This window comes from Apostichopus japonicus, chromosome 11 (assembly GCF_037975245.1).
Source record: "Apostichopus japonicus isolate 1M-3 chromosome 11, ASM3797524v1, whole genome shotgun sequence".
Classification (NCBI taxonomy): Eukaryota; Metazoa; Echinodermata; class Holothuroidea; order Aspidochirotida; family Stichopodidae; genus Apostichopus; species Apostichopus japonicus.
The window spans coordinates 20,749,637-20,776,117 of record NC_092571.1 but is presented as its reverse complement, the minus strand read 5'-3'; the positions used below and the strand labels follow the sequence as shown (position 1 = coordinate 20,776,117).

At 38.0% G+C, this 26,481-nt stretch overlaps 1 protein-coding gene across 4 annotated transcripts in view; it reads left to right on the top strand.

Annotated features, from left to right (window-relative positions):
• Positions 1-26,481, top strand: part of LOC139975614 (basement membrane-specific heparan sulfate proteoglycan core protein-like) — a 181,990-nt gene that overhangs the window by 142,495 nt on the left and 13,014 nt on the right. For 3 of the 4 annotated variants that reach the window (XM_071983660.1, XM_071983657.1, XM_071983659.1), the window contains 19 exons: positions 693-962; positions 1,744-1,898; positions 2,398-2,515; positions 6,743-6,900; positions 7,361-7,478; positions 8,061-8,339; positions 10,179-10,283; positions 10,595-10,780; positions 10,949-11,061; positions 11,441-11,588; positions 12,161-12,323; positions 12,777-12,874; positions 16,639-16,905; positions 17,624-17,887; positions 18,500-18,613; positions 19,113-19,445; positions 19,879-20,103; positions 20,879-20,974; positions 23,076-23,153. In XM_071983660.1, coding sequence (XP_071839761.1) covers positions 693-962; positions 1,744-1,898; positions 2,398-2,515; positions 6,743-6,900; positions 7,361-7,478; positions 8,061-8,339; positions 10,179-10,283; positions 10,595-10,780; positions 10,949-11,061; positions 11,441-11,588; positions 12,161-12,323; positions 12,777-12,874; positions 16,639-16,905; positions 17,624-17,887; positions 18,500-18,613; positions 19,113-19,445; positions 19,879-20,103; positions 20,879-20,974; positions 23,076-23,153 — 3,288 coding nt within the window. The remainder of the gene's footprint in view (positions 1-692; positions 963-1,743; positions 1,899-2,397; positions 2,516-6,742; positions 6,901-7,360; positions 7,479-8,060; positions 8,340-10,178; positions 10,284-10,594; positions 10,781-10,948; positions 11,062-11,440; positions 11,589-12,160; positions 12,324-12,776; positions 12,875-16,638; positions 16,906-17,623; positions 17,888-18,499; positions 18,614-19,112; positions 19,446-19,878; positions 20,104-20,878; positions 20,975-23,075; positions 23,154-26,481) is intronic. The other variant, XM_071983658.1, reaches the window with a different exon arrangement.

The window sequence follows — 26,481 nt, the reverse complement described above, 5'->3', positions numbered from 1 at the left end:
CATCATTTAGGTACCATGTCAATAGTAGACATGATGAAGGGGCTGCAGCCTCCCTGCAGCCATGCTGAGAAGGAAGGTTTCTTTAACTTTCTCAGTGTTCATTGTTTACCCTGTAAAAGTGGAACAAATTCCAAGCATCATTTAGGTACCATGTGAATAGTAGACAAGCTGAAGGGGCTGCAGCCTCCCTGCAGCCAGGCTGAGAAGGAAGGTATCTTTAACTTTCTCAGTGTTCATTGTTTACCCTGTAAAAGTGGAACAAATTCCAAGCATCATTTAGGTACCATGTGAATAGTAGACATAATGAAGGGCTACAGCCTCCCTGCAGCCAGGCTGAGAAGGAAGGTTATCTTTAATGCTGAGCATTTCACAAAAAAGTCCCCCTTTTGCCTATTGATAATCTCATTTTTGTTTGATATTGATTCAGCCCTGGGAGTTTCTCTTTTGGACAAGTTGCCATCACTAGTCCAATATTCTAGCCTACTGCTCCAAAAGTAATGTCATGTTTAAGTATCCCCAATCCTTCTGATATTGGTACCAGTCTATATCATGATACCATTACCTGCACTGTAGCAGTAGTGGATAGTTTCCTGTGGTTTTGTGAGACAATCAAACTTATGCCACGTGTAATGTATCTGTCAGTCTGTCTGTTTGTCTATCTCTTACAAGGTTATCTTCACTTTGTTTCCCAGCATCTAACCGACCGGTGGTCACCGTGAACCCACCAATCCTTGAGGTGGAGGAGGGCCAGTTGGCCAGTTTCTATTGTTCCGTGACGGGCGACCCCACCCCAGCGACGACATGGACCAAGCTGGGTGGTACCCTCAGCGCAAACGCAGTTGTGGACGGAAGCCGACTGACATTTTACAGGCCTGCATTTGAAGATGCTGGGGATTATGTTTGCAATGGAGTGAATGCTTTCGGTTCTGACAGCGAAATTGCTACCTTGGTCATCACTAGAGGTAAGAGACTTTGGGCTGCGGTAGATGGTGCTTCATCCATCCCTAGAATCAAATACAGAAGGGTGATGACAGCAAAAGATCGTCTGCATGTCAAATATTCAAGAAGGTAGAAAAATCAAATGATGCTTGTTCAAAGTATAAATCAGTATATTCAAGACGACCGTAAAGAAAATTGGATGTTTATTGTTTCATTTTCCCATGTTTTATGGGTACTAGGTCTTCACTGTCCTTAAATAACCCAGGTTCCTAAATTAAAGGCAAGAGGTTTAGTATGTTGTTCTCAATAGGTGAATCGTGCTTGTGAGATGTTTTCTGAAGCACAATGGCACGTAACCATGGAAACTACCATCGCCCTGGTCTATATAGCATTTAAATTATTCAAAAGGCTGAGAAATTGAGAAATTATAAACAAAAGTTGGACACAGAAAAAGATAGAATTTGTAGCTGAGAATTTCATCTTTTTGTAAAGTTAATAGATAACAGAAATTGAGAACACCGCCCCACTGACTTTATTTTTTTCTCCTTGCCGTGGTCAAATCGATATAAGCCATTTGACTATCGGTTGTTTCTCCTCCTAAACTGGATTCAATTTTTCATACAGAACTCAACATACTAATTCCAAATTGTTTCTTTTCTTTTTTGGTCATGGACAGATTTCAAAAGAGCTTGTAAAATACTCTCTTCTCTTTTAAAATTGATTTTAAATTCGGTTAAAAAGAGAACTAAACTTCGTTTCTGTGGCTTGTCTCATTTTGACAATCTTTTTTGACATCTTCTGCAGAAGTGGGCATCCCACCTGTCGTGTTCGCAGGCGAAGAGAACGTTGTCGTTTCCCAGGGGTCGACACTGAACCTTATCTGCAACGCTACAGGCATCCCCCAGCCCACAGTCTCATGGTCCAGGGCCGGCGGACGTGCATTGGGTTCCAACATGCAGGTAATCTGTCCCCGATTTCTACCTCCTTAAAGTAGGCCAGATCACTAGGATGAGGGGTGGTGGTGGGCTTCGAGATGAGATTTTAAACACTGTACTGTATTGATTGTTTAGAGAACACTAGATAATGTCTGTATTGACTATGAGAAGTGCCTCCTGAAGGACCTCTGTGCCCCCCTGTTCAGTTCTGAAATATCTCACCCACCCAACCATACTATCCTACCCAAACTTATTGTGGTATTAACAAATTGTATACACCTTTCTGTGCCCTACAAAAACCATCCCTTTGGGCAAGAAGTATTTTTCATCCTTTGTGTGACATTGATTAATCTCCACTTTCAGCAATGCCATTGTTTCATCAAAATGGCTATTGTATACATTAACTGTTTTGCAAGAGAGAAAAACAAAAGAAGATATCTTCAAAAGGTCTTTGGGTTGTAATAATTGGCCAATTTATAACAATAAAATTGTTATGTTTTAATTTATTTTTCACTTTTATCAGGAGAGGAACGGAGTTCTTCGAATCGTTGACATAAGACTGGAGGACAGAGATGTATACACATGTACAGCGGAAAATATATTTGGCAGAGGAGCTGTTAGTGTCATTGTGGACGTAGAACGTAAGTCACACTCTACGTCATGGTCTTGGTTTTCTTGTCGAGGAAAGAAAATATCAAACAGGAGAGAATAATCACATTAATCACAAACAGTAAATCTTTGAAGTAGAAATTTAATACTCTCTTTGTATTTCAAATTTTTATATTGCCACCAAAATGTGATAAAAATGCCTTTCTAACAGAGCAGCCACTCTTAGTTTGTCATTCTGTGCTTCATTGTTTCACATAAGGTTTTTGCGCCCAATTCTTTGGCGCAATCATTGACAAGGTACAGTGGGTGTATTACATTCAATACAGTTTTAACATTTCTTCGTCGCATTTTAAACATGCCACTGCATTTGAGGTGAAAAAATTGTTTTGTACGATATTTGTGTTGCTCTTGGGAAGCTAAACGCAAAAATGGTTTTCATTCTAAAGATATAACTAACCAATTTGCCAGGCAGGTCATTATAGATTCTTGACGAACTATGGAAGTGGAATTTCCACTAGAAAAGAAGTGGTTTGAAAATTATCCATTATATTTTTCAATATTGCTATTCTGTTTAATACTTATCTGTCATGTTTGTGTGAAAGTACATTGGCGTGACAGTCCCCACATGTGACCAGTTGCTACACCAACGAGAGAGGTTAATCGACAACTCAATGGTTTGATACAAATCCAACAAATTATTTTTTCTGTGTGATCCGTAGTCCCTACACCCATCTTTTGAAATCATTTTTGTTTGTTAAAATTTGAAACGTTTTTCGGTCTTAACTATAAGTCGGTTCCTGTTGGAGTTCTTTACATATTTTTTATTTCGTTTCCGTTCCCCTTTTGAAGTATTCTTACCAGCTAATGAAGGTATTATCAACTTTCTTTTTCCTACAAAATTTTAGACTCATTCTGGAACAAACCACTGTCCATGATATTGTGTTTTCTTTCAATATTCTGTTGCCATCTTGTAGAAGTAAACAACACTCGATGATTGAAAGCAATTTGTTTGGGTTTGGGTGATCACCAACAGGCTTGAAGAGGGTTGGGGGGGTCAGGGGGAGGGGAGTCATGGGGACTATAGCCTGGGGCCCGGGGAAATATCCAGTAAAGGATAATGTAAGCTCAATTCATAATATACTTCAAATAGTGACATGATTAGCCCTGGGGGCTGGCTCTCGACACCATTGGTCACCCGTTTGTGATAATTAAGCCAATTGACTGATTATTACTCAGCTTTCGAAGGCAATTGAATCAAAGTAGACCCTCTCCTGGATATGTGATGCAAAATGCACTTCGATTCTTGAGCAGTCCCTGTTTTCATTTTTGTTTTTAGATTTGTTGCCAGTGCATTTTTAATATGAAAATATTTTCGAAGTTTCTCGCGATTATTCGATCTAGAGGAGCTGATTTTAATGGGGATTCTCATATTAAATGGTAATCAAAATCAATACAAACTTGAAACAGCTTGAAAAAGATTCTGACAAGTTTTATCCAAGTCAAATTGTCTTCCAGAAACAAACCAAATAACTCTGTCCTTGATATCTTGTGTTTCCTTTATGTCACTGTTTTGTTTTTGTAGATCTCAGAGACTGAATAATTTACTAGTTTCCATTAAAAACCCACTCCGTCATGTTGTCTACTTTTCGACTTATTTTTATTGTTTTGTTTCACAAAAAAAAGACAAAAAAAGACAAAACTACCCTTCAAATTTTCATTTTGTTCATTCACTGTGACATCCATACACATGATATCCGCACTCCCCCCCCCCCCCTCACCCTCGTCCTCTTTTCAGTGTTCATTGTTTACCCTGTAAAGTAGAACAAATTCCAAGCAGCTTGGTGTTTCATGAACATCATTTAGGTTCCATGTCAATAGTTGACATGCTGAAGGGGCTGCAGCATTCCTGCAGCCAGGCTGAGAAGGATGTAATCTTTAATGCCGAGTTTTGCACAAAATAGTCCCTGCTTGGCTTGTAAAGATAATTCCTTCAAACATTCATTTTGTTTAGTCACTGAGACATCCATACACATGGTATAGACCCTAGTCCTCCTCATTTTTTTCTTTGTAATATTATTTTAGTTATCATTTTTTAACCTGTAAAGGAAACTTCAAGCTCCTCTCTCTCAGCCACTAAGCATTAGTAGAAGAAACACAGTTTCATCGTTATATTGAATCACTAGTTCAGAATAAGTCTTTTTTTTTAAATTTTTGCCACCAATTTCCAATCTACTAATCATGATTTATATTTTCTCATTCGTATGTAGTGTTGAGGGATTGAACAAGGATCATAGCCTTTGTTCCCCGGCCATCATGCATGTTACAAAAATCACCTCAAAATTGGACTTCCTCAAAAAATTGGGGCTTCACCCCCCCCCCCCCCCCACTCTGATAGATTTTTATACACTCTGCTTTCAATCACCATTCAAGAATAGCATAACAACAAAAAAGGCTTTTCTTTGGTGAAGGATTTGAAGTTTAACTGTCTTTTTATCTAAAATTTTCTGTATCTTTGACCTCTGGAGTTGCTTAGCTTCATTTCTTAGAAACTTTCCCAGATTTGGGTCTGGACAAATTCTTTCCTTCTGCAATTTCATTAACTGTTTAGTTTTGCTTTGCTCTACCTTTCTTCAAAATAAAACAAAAACTGTTAGCAAACTGCGTATCCACTAAAGAGGCTGTTTAAGAGAATGGGTAAAAGTAAGTAGGCCTGGATCTTCTGAAGAAGTTCCTGCTAGCTTGGAAACGTCAGGCCCACTTACCTCTACCTTACTCCAGAATTAAGTTCGTTCTTATTTGTATCAGAGGAATGTAATCTAGTTTGTTCCTCTATTATTTGGCAAAACTTAATTCACTTCCTTATTTTCTTATATTTTCATTAATATTTTCATTAATATTTTCATCTTTCTTTCACTTCTTCCAAAGCTCATTTCTTGACCAGATTTAGAAGGAATGCCTCAAAAATTTCATCTGGTAAAATTTTTTCCAAAACAAACCAATAAAAAAGGATTATAAAACAGGAGAAAACATAAAAAACACTACAATAATGTAACTTTTTAAAGGGAATCCTTGGTGGTGTTGGTGCCAGTATAACCATCTGGTGTATGTATTAATGGACTTGTACTATATCGAGAATGTATTGGTGAATACACAGAAAAATGAATGATTACCCCCCCCCCCTCCCCTTTACTCATTCTGTTGTATATCGAAGGAAGGCATTTAATTAATAAACGAGGGTATTTGTTGGTATTTTTTTTTTTTTTTAAGAATTGCTCATGGAGGTTTGCTTTCTCCCCTTGTTTAAGGTTACAAAGGTGTATACTCTCCCTGCTTTATTTCATTGGGGGAGTTTGTCACAGTTATGGTTGTAAGCTGTTACTGATAAAATTAGGTTTAATGTTACACTATTTTTATACTGGGTCAATCATTGGTGACCAACAGATATAAACGGTTTGGATTTCTCTCTCTCTCTCTCTATATATATATATTATATATATATTTATCTCCTTTAAGTGTTCTAATCATTGCTACTACTAACAAAATACCTTATATCTTCGGCACCTTATATCTGTGACAGGTTACACCAACATCAGAAGTTATTCTATGTAAAATTATCAAATGCAGGGAGATGTGTAGCCAAAGGTGAAGGGTATACATGGGTTGTGTCTTGGTATATGGCCTCTCCCTACCCTCCCCCCCTTCCAACCCACCATCCCCCCTACAGATGGACTAAACTGAAAACACATAATCAAAGTATATTGTCTTACCATTGGCAGTGTCAGCAGAGAATTGGATTCTTTGTGCTCCAAACTGTGAAATTTAAGTTTACCTTCTTCTAAGTTTCTGTGTTGATCAACATCTTGGGATCACTCTGGTTGTTCACTCGTGGATGTTAAGTGGACAGCAACAAGGGCTGGAATGGGACAAAGATTAGCACAACTTACTAATGTTACTTTCGAAGACCTTCGCCAAAATAATTCATCCATAGTCACATTAGATTGGGTTTAATTATACATTGATGTAGAATTTTGTTCATCCATAGTCACACTAGTTCATGTTTAAAATGACTGATTTCTTGATGTAGCATTTTGTTTATCCATAGTCACACTAGATTGGGTTTAATGACTTATTTCTTAGTGTAAGCATTTTGTTCATCCATAGTTACACAGATTCCATCTTCAGTGAAAGGTGGATTCACTTGAGTGTCTAGCATCACAATGGTTCATGGTCATTCATTATGCAAACTCTTTTGCCTATAGGTCGTGAGCCTCCTAATGCCGAGGTGTTTCCGATACCCAACCAGGCTGTCACCAGTGGCACTAACGTACAGGTCCAATGTCGTGCAACAGCAGGTTATCCGGCTCCCGAAATTGTTTGGACTAGGGCTGGTGGAGAACCATTCACAGGAAATACCCTGGTATGTTTGAGAAAGTTAGACTGTAATGGTGAAGCAAACAGGTGGGCTGATGAAGTTATGGCAGCTGCGGGGGGGGGGGGGGGTGTGGTGGGGGGAGGATGGAGCAGGAAGTGGTTAGTTGGTTACAGAAGCGAGAGCTGGAGGGGAGGGGAGGGGGAGGGGGGACTAAACAGAAGGCAGAGTCGGTAGGTGGCCAAACGAAATTGAGTGAGGTAAATCCAACACAGAAGATAGTAGAGCCCTGGAAGGCAAAAATAATTGATCACTCATCCAAAAACCAGAGTATGAAAATTGTTTATTTTCACAAGAATGTGAAATTTTGATTTATTTAGACTTGAAAGTCTTTGTAGAACTGATTCAATTGTGAGATTTTTTTAATTTTTGTTGTTGTTACCATTCAATATTACACAATAACTCTCTGTTTTCATATTCGTTTCCTCTTCTTCTATTCTTTCATAAGGTGGAGAATGGAGTTCTGAGGATAATTCAAATAACATCAGATGAGCAGGGAGTCTACCTCTGCACGGCCACAAATCGAGCTGGATCCGTTCAAATATCCATCACACTGTTGGTATTAGGTGAGTACGTAGTAGGTGTGTGTGCTTGTATGTTAGTGTGATATATTAACCTAACATCATCAAAATGACACGTTTACAGTCTCGATGTAACTGGACTGCAGTTGAGAGTGGATCAAACTGGTTGGGCTCTTCGTCCCCAGGCTTGATCTTGGAATACTTATGAAAGAGTATTTATATATTTTTTCATAATTTCTCTGATAACTATTTCAGACGCTTTAGGTTTAATTCATTATGATGATATAATCTCCAGCACTCGAAAATAAGACACTTCGGGTTTGATTAATTCTTATGACATAATGTCAAGCACTCGGAAATACGACGCTTCAGGTTTGATTCATTATGATATAATCTCAAGCACTCGGAAATAAGATGCTTCAGGTTTTAATCATGACATAACCTCAAGCACTCGGAAATAAGACCCTTCGTGTTTGATTCATTGTTATGACATAACCTCAAGCACTCGGAAATAATTTTTGGTCAACAGAAAGGTTTTAAACAGAATACGGTGCTCAATTGTCACAACTGGCACCTTGGTGATAATACAATTATTCACCATCACATTCTTGGTTTTTTTTTTATCAGGTCTTCCACAGATCACCATTTCACCAGAGACTAACCCAGCAGAATACGAAGTCGGGGAGCCGGCCATTTTAGAATGTTACGGCACAGGTGACCCGGTCCCTAGCGTCCATTGGATGAAGAGAGACGACCGGGTCGGATTGACACTGATGGACTCATACGACTTTGAAGAAGGTAGAGCCGTTTATTACCTACCAAAGCTTCGGGTCGAAGATTCTGGTACTTATGTGTGTAGGGCAGAGAACGCTGCAGGATTTGTGGAGAAATCCATGGTCTTGAATGGTAAGTATCTCGTGGATAAGAACTGAAATAGTAATTGTCCTTAAATAGTAGGTTTCTGCTGAGGAGAGTGACAATAAATCTATTGTCTTGAATAGCAGGTTTCTGAGCAGAGTGGCAATAAAGCCATTGTATTAAATAGTAGGTTTCTGATCGAAGTAACAATAAATCAATTGTCTTGAAATGGGAAGTTACTCAAGGACAATCATAGAATAAGGAACTGTTTTGGATAAATCCAATGTCCCAAATAACAGGATTCTGAGCAGATTGGCAATAAATCTATTGTCTTGAATAACAGAAATACATATGATGGACAATAAACAAAAACAATGAATGTTAAATCAAAGCAAGTGACTGAGTAAACAAAAACAGAAAATAATTTAAAAGTAACAACATAGAAAACAACAATGAAAACAACATAGAAAACAACAATGAAATTCAACACTGAAAACAACTTAGAAAACATCCTTGAGAACAACAATAAAAAACAACAATGAAAAACAACATAGAAAACAACAATGAAATTCAACACTGAAAACAACTTAGAAAACATCCTTGAGAACAACAATAAAAAACAACAATGAAAAACAACATAGAAAACAACAATGAAATTCAACACTGAAAAACAACTTAGAAAACATCCTTGAGAACAGCAATGAAAAACAACAATGAAAAACTCAGTTTAATATAAGCTTCCATGACTATTTATAAGGCGGCAAGTTTTGAGATTATTTTGGAAACTTTTTCTACAGACTGAGCATATGCTACAATGGAAGATATGCCAGTTATTATAGCAATAGTGGTTTAGCAATATAATGCACCATATTTTGGTCTGTAATGTGTTACTGAAAATATCTCTTTAGTTTACAGAATGCTTGGAATAGTTTGGTGGATTGTTAACATAAAAAATACAACGATAAATTGACCACACTTCAATCAGAGCAATATATATGTGACATGTATTTATATTATGTGTGTATATACATATATACACCTATGTGCTCACTGAATTAAATGTATACACATAAAACATATGTGCCAATATGCACATAATAGAATACCAGCCCAAGAAATATGAACAATCTACAGGTGCCATATGCTAGGGGCATCACTAAACTTATTTCATGTCCAGTGTAAAAAAAAGCAAACCTGCAACAGCTACAAAATCCCCTGAACCAATATCAAACAACAGATTATCTTGGCAGTGTCAATAATGTGAAATGGGGAAACAAAAGATTATGTCCTACCAGCCTGGCTGCATTGAGCTGCAGCCCAGTTGGCAAGGCTGAATCAATATCAAACAATAGAGGTTATCTCGTCAGTCTAGCAGTGTCAATAATGTGAAATGTGGAAACAAAAGATTATGTCCTATGCAGCCTGGCTGCATTAAGCTGCAGCCCAGTTGGCAAGGCTGGATCAATATCAAACAATTGAGGTTATCTCGGCAGTCTAGCAGTGTCAATAATGTGAAATGGGGAAACAAAAGATTATGTCCTACCAGCCTGGCTGCATTAAGCTGCAGCCCAGCTGGCAAGGCTGAATCAATATCAAACAATAGAGGTTATCTCGGCAGTCTAGCAGTGTCAATAATGTGAAATGTGGAAACAAAAGATATGTCCTATGCAGCCTGACTGTATTAAGCTGCAGCCCAGTTGGCAAGGCTGAATCAATATAAAACAATAGAGGTTATCTCGGCAGTCTAGCAGCGTCAATAATGTGAAATGTGGAAACAAAAGATATGTCCTATGCAGCCTGACTGTATTAAGCTGCAGCCCTGTGAGCACTTTATATTTTGACTAGTTTGCCTCTCTCATTTGATCACTTTCGTACTCCTAATCACAGTTGCCGAAAAAGTTGCCCCGGTCGGACCACCAGAGATTGCGATTGACGTTATGGAGTTGACAATCATTGAAGGAGGCAGGGCGGTTTTCACTTGTTCATCTCCAGGTAAGTTAACTTAATATCATCCATGATCTGTTTGGTATCATCTTTATAAGTTTACGTACATATTTTGTCGGTTTCACTTCAAGTATATGTATCTATTCTAATGGACATGTGCATGTGTTACTGGGAATAATATGGTGTTCAAATTTTGCATCGTTGTGGAATATTTTTCTCTAATATTGACTGCAATTAGACTCTCCCTTTAATGAAGAATACAAAAACGTCAGAAAACAAGATTGTTAGAAACATGATTATTCTAAACAAGGCATACATATACCAATGAACATTTTCGTTTGTTTGTGTTTTATCACCAGGATCCCCGGTAGGAACTTACAGTGTCACATGGCGACGAGTAGGAAAGCCGATGCCCGGTGTCGTGTCGGTCTCAGGTGGCGTTCTCACCTTCCCAGCTACCAGATCAGAAGACAGCGGACAGTACTACTGTGTGGTTGGCAACGAGTTTGGATTCATGCAAGAATTAGTCACTCTTTATATCTTGTGTAAGGAATTTGTTTACTTCGACCCTCTCCTTCCTGTAGTCTAGGCCCTACCCATACCCCCCACCCCTATTCCTACTCCCAATCCTATTCCTCCCTCTTCCCAACCAATCTTGGTAACTATGATCAGCTGAGGTCAACATTTTTTTTCTTTATGATAATATTCAACAGCACCACCAATCGCCACGGTGATGCCAGTTAGTCAGACGGTCACAGCCGGATCATTCTTCCGGATATCGTGCATGGCCGACGGAACCGATCCAATCTTTTACGAATGGTCCAAGGTAAGGAAGCTGTTTTCAATCATTATGTAAGCTTTCCACTCATTTGAATTAATTTAGTTAATGCTAGATGTGTTCACTGCATGTACAATACAGTCTTCTATAGTATTGTGCAATGTTAGTTTTCTAGTATTATCTTACGTTATACAGTTTTCTATAGTACAGTACTGTGTTAGTTTGCTAGTCTTATCATATATGTATATACATTATAGAGTTATCTATTACTGTCATATCTTACTGTTCTCTAGTATTATCATATATTGCAGTTTGCCGGTACATCATCATTTTCTTTATGTTACATGTTAGAAGTATATAAATATCGTTTACTTTTGAATGAAATAGACAACAAATACTTTAAACTTTGACCCACCCATTCCCTCAGGTCGGAGGACAACTCTCTCCTCACGCCCATGATGTAGATGGCATGCTGGAGATCACCAAGGTAACGGCTGCAGATGCAGGAGAATACAGATGTCTCTCCCAGAATGAAGCTGGCAGATCCGAGGCATTCGCATCAATCACAGTGCAAGGTAAAAAACTTGCTCTCTGCAGAATGCTTTAAATGTTCAACGAGCCAAGACCTACAAAACATTCACAGAAGATGTCACCCAATAAGAGTAATATTCAGGCATGAGCTTTTTCCGCGAATTGGCGGAATATCCGTGATTTATTTTCTACCTTGGTGACAAAAACTATTATCCTAATACACTGTAGCATATGCAAACTGGAGCCTATACCTCAATTTTTGCAAAATTCTGAGATTGTTTTTTTTACCCCAGGCTCATATTTCTGTGCAATAGGTTTCCTGTCACAAGGCATGATGAGCAGTTGGATATCCTGTTGCTGTTAAACAAGGCAACATGTCAATAAAGAAAAAGCTGCAGCAGCTGCAAAATCCTGCTCAGCTAGGATGCATCAATATTGAGTGATAGGGAGTATCTCTGCAGTCATGCCTATTGTCTGCCTGACGTAATTTGGATCCTACAGCTTAAACAGAAATAGGAACCTCCGTGTAACTCAAAAGAGTTAAGACAAGGAATGGAAGTTGTATTTTGCTCTCAATACTTTGATCATTCAACTGAATTGTTTTTTATTTCTGCAGTGTCACCACAAGTCACCATCACACCCAGTTCAGACACGAGGGCAGTCGGTGCCTCTGTAGAGTTCCACTGTCAGGCCACCGGTTCCCCACCCCCACAGGTCATATGGAGTAAAGAAGGGGGCTCTCTACCCATCTCTCATAGCATGCAAAACGGAATACTCACGTAAGTCCACACTATCATTATTCACTTATCAACTGATATATTTTCCAGTCTTGTACCTTTTCTCTGCGTCTCTCCATTCGTGTAAACCTCTTCCGTTTAAGTGGGCGTGCTATCCATTTTCAAATATTACCAATCTTGTTGAGACTTTTTTTTTTTTTAATGAAAACCAATGTTAAAAAAGAATAATGTAAACCACTTTTGCTCTGCTGCTGATTACTATTAATTTAGTAAATTTAGAAATATCTCCTTTAAGTACAAATAATAAGGTGTTTTTCATGATTCCTAATGTAAATATGCTGAGTTAACCCCCCCCCCCCTCTAAAAAAAATAATGATAATAATAATTGCTTATAGCATCAATGTAAGGAGATCTGTTTAATGTCTTTGTGAACTTAAGTATCTTCTTAATTAATGATATTTCACTGATTACAAATTTTTTATTTTTCCTGATTAGTTTGAGTAATCTTCAACCAGGAGATGATGGTGTTTATGTATGCACTGCCACAAACAGAGCTGGTTCAAAGAAGATATCTGCGCGGTTAGCTTTGCAAGGTAAAGAAATAATGTCTTTCATGAATCTACATTGAAGTAATTTTCTTTACTGTTTATTTGTGTTTATTTTGTTTACTTGTATAAATGAGAACTAATTTTGCATTTCTCTGTTTTTATTTTTGTCTATACACATCCCTGGCCCAGTTTTAACTAATTAGTCTGCATTTTATCGATATTTACTCCTGGCTGCTAATTGTCTGAGTTAATTAACTCTGGGCTTTCATTGTTTTAGTTTTCATGCCCTTCATGAACTGATTATGTTCAACTCAAAATAGGTTAAATTCATCCTTCCTCCATCTGGAGAAGTTAAATGAAGAAATATTTGTTATATGACAAAGTATCTGAAACATTGGCTAGCAACCCTTCTCGATATTCCACAGCTTCATGACTGACTAGTTTCCAGGGAGATCCCATGTTCTCAATTTATTGAGGCACTAAAAATAAGCTGCAAATATAAGTTCGCTCAAAGCAAGGTACATAGTTGAAAAATCTACTGATATTTCGATGTGAAAAATCCTGGATTCGTCACTGAATGAAATGAAAAGTAAAATAAAACTGTTAACAAACTGCTTATCCACTAAGGGAAGGCTCGCAAATTTAACCGGCGATGATCGCAGGTCCAACCGTTGCTATCCAGTGTAATGAGCACAGCAACCAGCTGGTAATGAGTCATGCTTGAACGCACACATTTCCTGCCTTCCAAGAGTCAGTGGACAGTTGTATGCACTTGACTATGAGACCACAAATTAAGCCTCTTATGCACAAAAGAAGACCAGACAATGAACTGGTCACTTTGGTCCAGGATGTACGCAAAAGGGTTATAGAATTTTCTCTGCATGTTGGAGAATTGTTTATCAATAAAGCTACTACATATAGGCTACTGTAACTGCATTGAGTTACTACACAGTTGTGTGTACTTTGCTGACAGTTTGTGCTCAAAACATGAATTTTACGTGGCGCTTTCATCGCTATTTTTTATTTCGTGTTTTGCAATTGAACTAACGGAGACACTCCGTTTGGTCTTGAATCCCTTAATACACAAAAACCTACATCATCAATGCTCTAGACAATCTCTCAAACCTGTGGGGACTTTTCTTTCATTCGTACTATAAACAGTTTATTGAAATGACAGTAAATATATAGCCTAACCATTAAAACTCTCGTACGTATCTGTATGCAGAATCACCTCCACGTGAGTCATGCAGTCAGACAGTAGGCTAAGACATGTGCGTGATCTTACTTTCACGTTGCGCAGCTGCTTTCGGGTTGTAAAAAACCTGAACAGTTCGCGACTTGTGCAAGAAAAATTGTTATTGCATGGCGCTTTACGAAATGGAATGGCTAATAAAGAAACCGAATAATTCTTATTCATAGTAGACTTACTTGGCTTTAGTTGTAACGAAGTCATGAATGATATAATTTTAATTTAGTTTGAGAAATTACGTTTGTTCAGATCGTTTAGCATAAAGCATAAATTCGGTCCAGACTACAACGGTATGACTAGTTGTAATTGTACTATACACTGAACCAATGTTTGAAAACTTGCGTTTGAAGCCTTCATGAATGGGTAATATGACTTTTTGTATCACATTCCGTGACATTTATTTCTTGGCAACTTGCCAACGTTACTTGAGATAGTAGTATTTCATCAGAGCCAGGCAAAAATAACAGTCTGCTGTTAGAGACAAGTTAGAGTAGCTATATTATGTGATAAAATGAAAAGAGATTTAACCTGTCTTACAATCTTTAAAAAGTTTAACTTACAAAACTGACGATATTATGAAACAAACTACGTTCGGCAAAGCCCCGTTTCTAGACTGCCTAACAATAAACAGCGTGCTTTATACGTACATCAGTTTACAAGTTAACTGCAGTGTTTACCCCTACTTAAATATCACGGTAGGCTACTGTATATGTGCTGTTGATTTTCTTACAACCCTGTCTAACACCTGTTTGTTAACATTTTTGGCACGTTTCCAAAAAACTTTTCATGGAGTAAACTATTTTGACTCCACTCTAGAATTAATTAGGTCAGTCAGTAAAGAATCGGTAAAGTTATGCGAAATATTATCTTAGACGTTCAAGAAAATTTATATCCCCGTAACAAAGTAAAACCATGGATGTATATAAAACACACCTCAAGCTAACCGACTCATCCGCATGAACAAAACAATCTGTTCCCCATGATACACGAGGCACAGTCTATACCATACATACATAGCACGATATCAAGGCCCCAATAGCTACAGTATGGCCATCTTTATCAAAGTAAACCTTGCAATCCCATGTTTTAGGCCACTTGGCATGATTAACTAAATGCTCAATATTTTTTCCATGTCCTTGTAGAAAACGTCAACTTCGCAAAATACAATAAGTTGTGTTTTTGTTGTTACGTGAGATCCGTAACCGACGAAGTGGTTAGGCTATGTACTATACTCTTAACTATGGTAGGATAATTATTTTTCCTTTTTTGTGTGGAAATTCTAGAAAATACTTTCTTTTCCCCCCGCTTAACAGCAGATGTGGTCGTATGGTTTATTCATAAATGGGTGTACTAGAGCCTTGTTTACATGACATTTTTTGCATTTAGCACGATATGCCAGTTTCGGGTGAATTTTTCGAAAGTATTTTGCTCGATCTTTCGTAAATTTTGAAAGGTGTACCAACTTACTGTTCGTACACAATTGGTAATTTCTCTATGTTCAATATTTTTTCCATGTCCTTGTAGAAAACGTCAACTTCGCAAAATACAATTAGTTGTGTTTTTGTTGTTACGTGAGATCCGTAACCGACGAAGTGGTTAGGCTATGTACTATACTCTTAACTATGGTAGGATAATTATTTTTTTCTTTTTTGTGTGGAAATTCTAGAAAATACTTTCTTTTCCCCCCGCTTAACAGCAGATGTGGTCGTATGGTTTATTCATAAATGGGTGTACTAGAGCTTTTTTTACATGACATTTGTTGCACTTAGCACGTTATGCCAGTTTCGCGTGAATTTATCGAAAGTATTTTGCTCGATCTTTCGTAAAATATGAAAGGTGTACCAACTTACTGTTCGAGTAGAGAAAAGAGAGATGGATCAGTGTTAGTGAATGAAAATACTTTGTACAGGAAAAGAAGTCTGAAAGTATTTTGAAACATTCGATACGAAAATAGTTCAGGAAGATTTCAATAAATCTCCTTCTACTGTGGTCAGAGTGCCATTGTTACGTAAAAACCACAGAACAGGAAAAGGCAAGTACCGCTTTTGTTTACAAACAATAGCAGCGCTTCTGTGTTGGGAGCTCAATGCTCATTACTTTCACGGAGTTACCGTGGGTGTGTGCACTCAAGCGTGAGCGATATGCAGGCTGCATAATGAGCAGTGGTGTGCTGCTGGCTGGGCCTTCGATCATCGCCGGTTAAATTTGCGAGCCTTCCCTAAAGAGCCTGTGTAAGAGAATGTGTAAAAGTAAGTTGGCCTGACATTTCGATCCTAGCAGGATCTTCTTCAAAGGCTAAATGACAAGTGAATGAAATGGTACAAAAAGCTGTTAATTTGAACGTCCACAAGTTGTATGCATGGTGGCGGTAAACATTAACAGCCATTAGCATGGCATCAGTGACTCAGGAAAGCTGTATATACGGTGTATACAACTCGATTGGACGGTAAGTACACCAGTTGCTTGCAGAGCATCTTCAGTGAGTATATTCATTGACGATGTATGACAAAATGGTTTCAACAATTCTCTGGTTCGTTCTTTCTCGTACGATTTCCAACAGCTCCACCCGACGTTGCTATCACTGTCAATGCCGGCTACCAGTTTGTGGCAATCGGGGAGTCTGTCAACTTTGAGTGCCGCGCCAACGGTGACCCAGAACCAGTCATCATCTGGACTAAGATAGATGGCGAGCTACCCATCACCGTGGAGATAGTGGGCGGTTTACTCACCATTCCACAAGTTCAGCTGTCCCACTCTGGTCTCTACAAATGTACGGCTACCAATGCCGTTGGGTCCAGATCATCTGAGGTGCTCCTGTATGTTCAAGGTGAGTAGGACACAGCCTGCACAAGAGTCGTGTTCACCGCAAAGGAATCACCACAGTCTGAGATGCACATTGATGTTTGATGGATACACACATTAGTTGTACTTGCCCTTTAATGAAAAGGACCCAAGTAAAACGGTCAAAACACCGGCGTCACATGATAATTTTTTTCCTAGGTTGATTTCCATTTCACCCGGTCATAGGGTAATTACTAGCAGTAGGGTAAACACCAGTTCTGCGGTCACTATAGCAATGATCTTACTGTGTTTGTTACTACAATTACATCGTCAATGAACCTCACCTATCCATGAACCTATGTTTACACATGATAGGCTGGTCTTCTAAAGACTGAGGTGTTTAATAATAATAGACTGAAGTGACTTCACAGCTATTTTGAATAATCTTCTTGAAGCAATGTAGTTATTGCAACTCAAAAACAAAGAGAAAACTCCATCTGGATAATGTAAAGGCATTGACCACCTATTAAACTTATATTTTATATTTTCGAATTTGTAGCAAATTTTATAGATCTTATAGAATCACTTTTTTTAATTTTTAATCAATTTACTCTCTCAGCATTTTTCAAGGTTTTGCTTATACGGTATGAATGATAGTGAGAATGCCACTCAGCTAGTCAACCGAAAAGTGTAATAAATAGCCCACAAAATATCTACTCCTCGGATGAAAAACACTCCACCCCCCTTCTTTTTTGTCTCCGCAGCCGCCCCCCAAATCAGTGTCCAGCCCGAGACGAGGTCCGTATCCATCGGTGCCTCGGTGGTCTTCACGTGTTTTGCGAGCGGTTTCCCGTTCCCCGAGATCACTTGGTACAAAGAAGACTCGGATCTCTTCCCAGACGACTTTGAGATCGACAGCGGTGTCCTGACTCTGAGAAATGTCAAGAAGGAAGACGCAGGAACGTACGTCTGTTCAGCAACGAACAACGAAGGAACAGTGGAATACAAAGCAAACCTGATCATTGGAGGTAAAGATTCTAATAGTTTCATCTTCCCCCTCACCCCCCCACCCCTGACCCCTGCCCTCTGTCTTGTCTGCATCATCTTTAACAAGAGTTTGCAGTCCTTGATAGTTATGGTCTGATTCAGTGTTTATGAGTCCTCTGCTTTTATCTTGACCATCTGTAACAATTTTTTAGCAGTTGATGTTTAACATGATGTCCATGGACTTTGTAAACCATATTGACAGCCTCATTGGTTTTCATTTGGAAAGTGTTACTTAAAAGTTAAAAAGTAGATGGGTGAACAATTGAGGAGGCAACTGTACACTTTCCAGCTCTGAGGCTGAATCATCTTGCCAGGCTGAGGTAGTTTAAAGATTCTTCTTCATTTAGGACTGATTTGAAGCGAAAACCTCATGTCAGAAATGTCTAGATTAAGTGTTAGGTTAACTCAATAGACAGCCTGCTGTTTGACTTGGAACACGGAGTACTGGTTAAGCTGGCTTTATACGTAGTTTCCCTCAATCCAACCACCCCCCCATCATGATATTACAAAAAAAATGATAGAAATACTGAAGTAAGATATTTTTATGTATTTGTTGAGAGAGGAAAATGTACTATTCCTTGTTCTTTTGACAGATCTGGTGCCTTACTTCACTCAGATGCCTCAAAGTTACATTAGCTACCCGAAACTGGCGAATGCTGCTTTTGAATTTGAAATAGTCGTCTCGTTCAAGCCAGAGAGTCCGGAAGGTATCGTTGTCTGATTTGTCTTTTTGTACAGAGGGCCGGAAAAATGTTAGGGAAATTATAATCATTTCTAAACAAAAACTACCCAAAAAAAAACTGGAGTCCTCGGTCATCCAGATATAAATTGAAAACGTTTGGGAGTTGATACGGAAGAAAGACTATGTACAATTACGAGCGATGTTATACCCTTGTGACCGAAAGGAAAAAGGATGAAAGGAAAAAGGAACTGACCTTTCACATCATACATATTCATATCCGACCAATCCATATTTATGCCACCCTGTTTTACCTTCTTTTCTCAGGTTTTGGATTTGTACAGGTAAAACAAGGTACAGAGTGTTGTGGGGGAGGGGGGGGGGGGAGGCTGGGTGCTGGTGGGAAAGTCTGGGGTATGTTCCTTGAGGCTATTGACATGACCATTGAAGTGTAAATTACTTTGCTAAATTGTTATTTATATTTCGACCTGTATAAAGTTGCTAACATTTGACCTTTGTCGTACCAGGTTTGATCCTTTACAACGGCCAGTACTCACAAGCGAGCAGCGACTTCCTCTCCTTTGGCCTCTCTGGAGGCCACGCTGAATTCCGCTTCAACCTTGGCGGTGGTGCTGCGATCATCAGGAGCGAGGAACCGTTGGAGTTAGCCCGGTGGCACACGGTGACCATCCGAAGGGACGGAAGGTATGGATTTATGACAGTCGACGATCAATATGAGGTGAACGGTACATCCATGGGTGCATGGAGGGGCCTGGACCTGGTCCAGAATCTCTACCTGGGAGGTGTCATGTTTTATGAAGATCTACCATTACATGTTGGTTTCAACACTGGTTTCATTGGTGAGTCATTCAACATGTTGAAAAATGGGTATGGTTTAACAGTTTTTATATGGTTCTTTGGGAGTGTGAAATTTGGTGAAGAGATTTCATCATGTTAAGATTGTGCTGCTATGCAAAAGTTGTGGGGGAAAAAAAAAAAAAATCCATTTTGGTTTTAAGTGCCACTGGTTGTCGGGAAAAGGAGGTGAATTTGGATAATAGTTATCAATTATTTAATATTATGCATTTTTAATCCATAATCCATTAAATTATTATCAATAATAATTTAATCCTTTGATCTGATAAGCTGAAACATTCCAGGACCTCGAGATGGACCTTCGGTCCGTGTGCTTAGATTTTCCTCTGTATCTAGGACCGCTCAATTAAAAATACCCGAAACGTAGCCGAGAACATATCGAGAAAATTTCAAATAACACTATATCCAATCTTGTAGGTTGTGTCAGCCAACTTAAGATCAATGACTACAAAGTGTTTTTGACCTCTGGTGCCATCTCCATGGTCAACGTTGAATCGTGCGAAACCTGTCTGACCGTCACCTGCGACAACGGAGGGGAGTGCCAAGAGGCCTTCACGGAGAACGGTTTCACGTGCAGATGCCTGGAGGGATTCACAGGGTCTGTCTGCCAACATTCATTAGAGATTCAGCGTTGCCTGCCCGGTAAGTCCTGCTAAACCACATCCTCTTATCCCTGTATATTTATTGCATGTACTGTGTCGAGAAATGTCTGTTGTATTTTAAACCGTTTTTTCAGTGAAAATGGCAAAATAATTCCACGAAAGGTGAGATTTTTGTCTCTGTTCTTTTTGTGCAGTTTTGCAGGATTCGTCATGTCTCGAGTTAGATTTGGCAAATTCTCAAATTGATGATATTATGTCAAGTGCAAAGCAACGTAAAAATTGTAAGCGCTCTTTCGTGAGCGGAAAATTTGAGGCAAAGGTTTCCTGTACTGCTCATACACTAGTACGGTCTTGCTCGTATTAAAGTTGAAGAAGCATTTTGCATTTTGCCAGATACCAAAAAATTTAAACCCATAATCAGACACCATTGGCCAAATTAAATTAAGACCCATCTTTACATTCTGTCTCCAATTGGAAGGTTAAATGATTGAGCAGTCAATGAATTTGATGTGACTCTCATTATCGTGTTGTCGGACATTTAGTATTAATCACATCTAAAACTCCATGATTTGAAATGAAACATGACATAACAGTGATGCTAACGATCTGCACTGTTATTGGATTGTAGTATCGAAAAAGATTAAAAAATATTTAAAAAATATCAAAACCAGCTTTAAAAATAATGGTGCATTGAACACCTGCATCCCTGTGTTGCTGCGGTCTGCGTCAACAAAAACAGGAAGAACCAAAATAAAATATTGCTTAGTTTTGAAATATTTGGACTTGATCAACCTGTTGTTTGTTTTTCCTCGTAGATTCCTGCGGTGAAGGTATGTGTGTGGAGAGTACAGATGCAGCGGGATTCAGATGTGTCTGCCCTCCCGGTCTGACCGGTGAGAGGTGCGATATTGGTGAGTGAGCGAGATGTTATTCTAATATTGCGTAGTTTATTAATTGCGCATTATGGGATGCCGTAGATGCAAGTTATAAAGAAAAATGTCTAAACTGGTGATTAGATTTGGGAATTAGGTAGCCTTATTTTTAGATCTTCTGAAGCCTTTCTTAAATTTGATTCCCTTTTCCATTTTTTTTTTCCTTTTCAAAACTGATGAAAGCATTCTTAATACTGGATTTAATCTGATGAAAGCTGTACGCTGATTAGATATGCTTAAAATGGTGCCAATTGTTATTGTATATCTATAAAAAAAATTGTTTGAATATTGAACAGTTGCCGATTTCATTCTTTTGGCCGAAATTTAGTTTTAGCGAAGGAAGTCATTCAAATTAATGTTTTGTTTTTTACTAAAAAAAACTAATTTTACAGATACCAAATTCAAACTGTCAAACATGTGTGAAACACCACTGACCAATGTAACTTTATACAATATGAGGTGTCTTAGTTTTCAGATCAAATTTGTCCATTTAAAAAAAGTCATGCTAACATGTTTGATATGCATGGGCTTTGAATAATTTAAATATATATATAGAAAGAAAAACATATATATATAATTTATTGCGTCTATGTTGTACCCAATTGACTTTCAATGGCATGCAATATTTATAATATTACCCATTTCTTCAATCTGTTCTATATATCTCCCTGGATTCTCCTTCAATATACCACAAATACAATTTGCACCAAGTTTTTCATTCATATTTATAGTTAATTATAATACAAGGGAAAAATAGAAAGAAAAGAAGTTAAATGGGGATACTAAACTCGTAGACACCTGGGTAGCGTGGTAAAGGTTTAATACTAGGCAGGTAGAATTTCTTTTAGCAGGTTCTTGTACATTTTATATTTCTTGTTAGCATTTTAGTTCCTACTTTCATCTGTAGTTAAATTCCTTCCATTTCAGATCTTGTACTAGAATGCATGATTTCACTCGGGTTATACAGAGACAAATTTCTCCCACCTGCAAGAAGAAAAAAAATAAGAATAAAAAAAAATAAATAACAAGGGCAACTTTCACACTGATCCTACAGAGAACAATATGTCCAACCCCCTCCCCCCCCTCCCAAAAAAAAATAACCCAAATGAGTAGTAACAATCAAGAATTTGGTATGTCTCTTAAATATCTTGCACCTTTTGGTCACTTTGGAGACAAAATATTTGGTTTATTTGTTGGCAATTTCAGAACAAAGAAGTTGCATTCCAATTTATGATTAAAAGTTTGTTTGTTATCTTTGGGAAGGAAAACTGAAGGAGAGCTTTATGTTCCGAAACAAAGCAAAAATTGGGCATTGTTCTCTGTGACTTAAAGAAAAGAAAGGCTTTGTTCTCTGTGACTTAAAGAAAAGAAAGGCTTTGTTCTCTGTGACTTAAAGAAAAGAAAGGCTTTGTTCTCTGTGACTTAAAGAAAAGAAAGGCTTTGTTCTCTGTGACTTAAAGAAAAGAAAGGTTTTGTTCTCTGTGACTTAAACAAAAGAAAGCTTTGTTCTCTGAAACAATTGGTAGGAAGACAAAAGCTTTGTTGTCTTATAAAAATGAAAAGCTTTTTTCTTTGGGCCAATCAATTAAACAAACAAGGGAAAATCTTTATTCTTGTAACAGAAGGGAAAGGTTTTGTTATCAAAATTGTGAAAAAAAGCTTTTGAGTTCTGAGACAATGGGGGGAATACAGGAACCTGCAATTATATGACATCCCTCAAAAACCTGAAACCACAAGACTTTAACAAATCTTGACATAATTTGGAATTTTCTTTACATATTTAGAAAACTTTCATCTTCATGTATATTCTGATGGCTATGAAAAATGGTCGGTTTCTTTAATCCATAGTAGCACATCACGTATTGAACCCCCCTTCCCCACCCCACCCCCACTCCATACATTTAGTACAATGTATATTCCAAGTCGTATATATACACATATTTTTGTTATTATACTGCATGAGAGTGTGTCTAGGTTTATTGTTTCTGCCCAGTCACAGGGGCCATCAATCTCGACCTACCTACATGAGGTCGTCGGTAGCAATGCATGTTATCCAATCAGTGCCTGTTCCTACACACAGATTTACCTGTAGGAACGGATGATTCAGATTACGAGGGGAGCGGTTTCGACAACGACATTCACATGCAAAATGATTATGGTACCTTTTTCTGTTGCAAAAAAAACCATTTTGCTTTTCCTCATTTCTTTATATTCCCTCACTTTTTTCTTGTTTCTCAGCCTAATTTTGACCTCTCACCCTTTACCGCTTTTTACGTTTAACCTCCTGTTTTTCAAAGCTTTGTTTTTTTCTCCTCCCACTGCTTCAACCCAGACTTGCGTTGCCGTCCTTCTCTCTCCGCAAAATTTCCAAATTCTCTCTTCATATCATATTCACCCTCACTATGCAAAGACATCTGTCTGCAATATATTTTCTCTTCTCCCTTTCTTTCTCTCTTGAACTATGATCATACCCTTTCTTCTCTGTGGTAGTTTCTTCCTGCCAATAATCTCTCTCTTTGCCCCCTACCCCCTCACATGCTGTCTTTGTCAACTGGTTTTGCACCCACTGGTTGGAACACAGAAAGTGTCTCTATTTGTCCTGGAAGTGATCTGTAACATCTTTTATCCACTGTGATGACACGAGTTATTCCTTTACTTTCCTCTCATGACTTCCATTAACGAATGGTGTTCGAGTAATCTTTGGTGTATATCGTTGACCTTTCACCTTTGGTTTTGTTTTTTGTGGGGGCACCCTTTGTCATATCTATATTACTTTCATAATATATAGCACAGAAACCTGCCTATGGCATTTACTCACCCTTTTTACATATCTATACATAAAAACATTTTGGGGGCAGTTCCAAAAAGTTTGCAAAACATTTTGCGGCAATCAAAAATTTGCATTTCATTAGAAAGTTTGTTTTTCCTCATTTATCTTTTTAAACATCTTAAACATCTAATCCACGAAAGTGAAGACCTCTTTGTGTTGGATGTGTCCAGCAGGGCACCCAAACCATTCGATTTGTCTAAAAAGACCACATGAATAATTAATGATTAATAACAAGTAAGGTAACCTCAGCTGTTGAGTTCCTTGAGTAACATGCTTTCCCTTCTCCCTGTGTATATGTAAGCAGTGTGAATAACTCTTGCAATTGTGACCCCATTTCTGTGACGTGAATTGAGCATATTAAATTAGAATGTTGAAACTTGTGCCTGTGTTGGTAGAATAGAGATTTCTTATTGTATTCCCAGCTTGTTCAGTAGTCGCCTAAATTAGATGCGATTCGTTAACGTTTGCGCATTAAACACCCGTGAAGTCCGTTGTCTAGTCCGAGTGTTTGATGTCTTCAGGTTGATAGGATCAAGATGACATCGGTAAAAATTTGTAGGGTCAAGTAGTTAACATCTTTAGTGAAAGATATTAAGGCCAAGGCATTAAAAAAGTTTTAGTTTGATTTTTTTTTCCTTCTAAGAAAGGTCTACCATTCATTCTCTACATACGTCATTTGAATTTCGTTGCCAAGGAATTGTACGTTTTGTTCAATTTTTGGATTATAGGGACTGAGGAAGAAGGAGAGTTGAGGGGGAGTATGGAGGGGGGGGGGGAGGAGGAGTATGCAGGGATGTTCAGTTATGATTTGTTTCTGGTAACATTCATAAATAATTAAATATTGTATCCGTTATGAAGGGTACTGAAAAATCTCAAAGAATCCGGCAAACATTGCCTCAATATTCCCCCCCACCCCCATCTTGACTCCTCTGCCTCTCCTCACACACAGTTTCATGATACATGTTGCACAATTAATCTTTAGTTGGTCATTTTTAAGGACATGGGGTTTTCATTCTGATCAAAGCATCCACATTTGGCCTGGAATACCATCATATCCACCTTCATATTACTTTATCTTCTTGTAAACGATGCTTCTTAAACACTTTAATCACTATGTAAATCGCAGTTATATTGCTTCGGTGCTTGGGGGTTATCTGCAGTCACTCGAAGCTGTATTAAGAAGAAATATAAGCGATCAAGCAACTGGTTCAGCCATCATAAGTATATATCATCTCCATGGTGACAGTTACATCAGCCGTTTTTTAATAGCCTATCATTTCCTATAATTTTGCGTACAAACTCGATGTCACTGCAAGCAGCATTTACCTAAACATGTCAGATTCATTCATTTATCCATGAAAGGCTGTTATTATGGAGCCTGTACATACTAAATCGGTAATAGGTTCTATTAAAATACATGTGAGGTTTGACATGGCTGTTTATATATCGGTGAAGACATCTTCTTTGGCTCTAGATTTGTCAGACTTATTAAACTTGGCCAATTATAAAAAAATATAAAAAATAAGAAAACAATTGTGTAGTTGTAGTCAAGCAGGAATCAGGGTTTGTCTCACTAGTTCCAATGATGTGATAGGTTTGTCTGCATAGTTTGTTTAATCTGATGAAATTGTTAATGTTTGTGTCTAATGTTCTACAGTCACTCAGACCCTGCTTTAAATTATCCCTCTTAATACTTGTTCAAACACCTTAAAAAAAAAACTCCTTGTACATAATTACATAATCATTTTAGTAACTTTCATGTTTTTAATGTGATCTTTGAGGCCAGTCATTGTGAAAAGGGCTTTTTTGTGACAGGTTAATGTTTAAGATTCGAGGCTTACACATTGGCCTTATAATTATCTGCTTTATATAGTTGCTATATGAATATAATGAATATTAATGAAGTGCCGTGTATACTGTATAATTGAGACATGAATATTCATAAAGTTATGTGCATAAACTACAGATAGGTAAGTATTGCCGCTTGCGTAGTGTACCGCAGACCTGAACTTTGCCGTTATAAGTACTAACTAAAGTTTTATATTTTGTGATGAAAAAAGGTGTTATGTTTTCTTAGTGATATGTAGTTTTCATATTATTCAATACACAATTTTTTTTTTTTTTTTTTTTTTTTTAAATTTTCGTTCGCCTTTCTACATTGGGTTAATTAGACAAAGAGTCTTAAAACATATCAAATATGCCATCCATTGGATGGTGTAGATGTGATTTCCACATAACATAACATCTGAATACATTCTCACATTGACAGAGGCCAAAGCATCATCAATTAGTTAGTTTTTAATTTGTAGGACCACACACATCAAACCATCTGCTGCCTCCAGTACATTTAATTTGTAGGGCCACATACATCAAACCATCTGCTGGCTCCAGTACATTTAATTTGTAGGACCACACACATCAAATCATCTGCTGCCTCTAGTACATTTAATTTGTAGGACCACACACATCAAACCATCTGCTGCCTCCAGTACATTTAATTTGTAGGACCACATACATCAAACCATCTGCTGCCTCCAGTACATTTAATTTGTAGGACCACACACATCAAATCATCTGCTGCCTCTAGTACATTTAATTTGTAGGACCACACACATCAAACCATCTGCTGCCTCCAGTACATTTAATTTGTAGGACC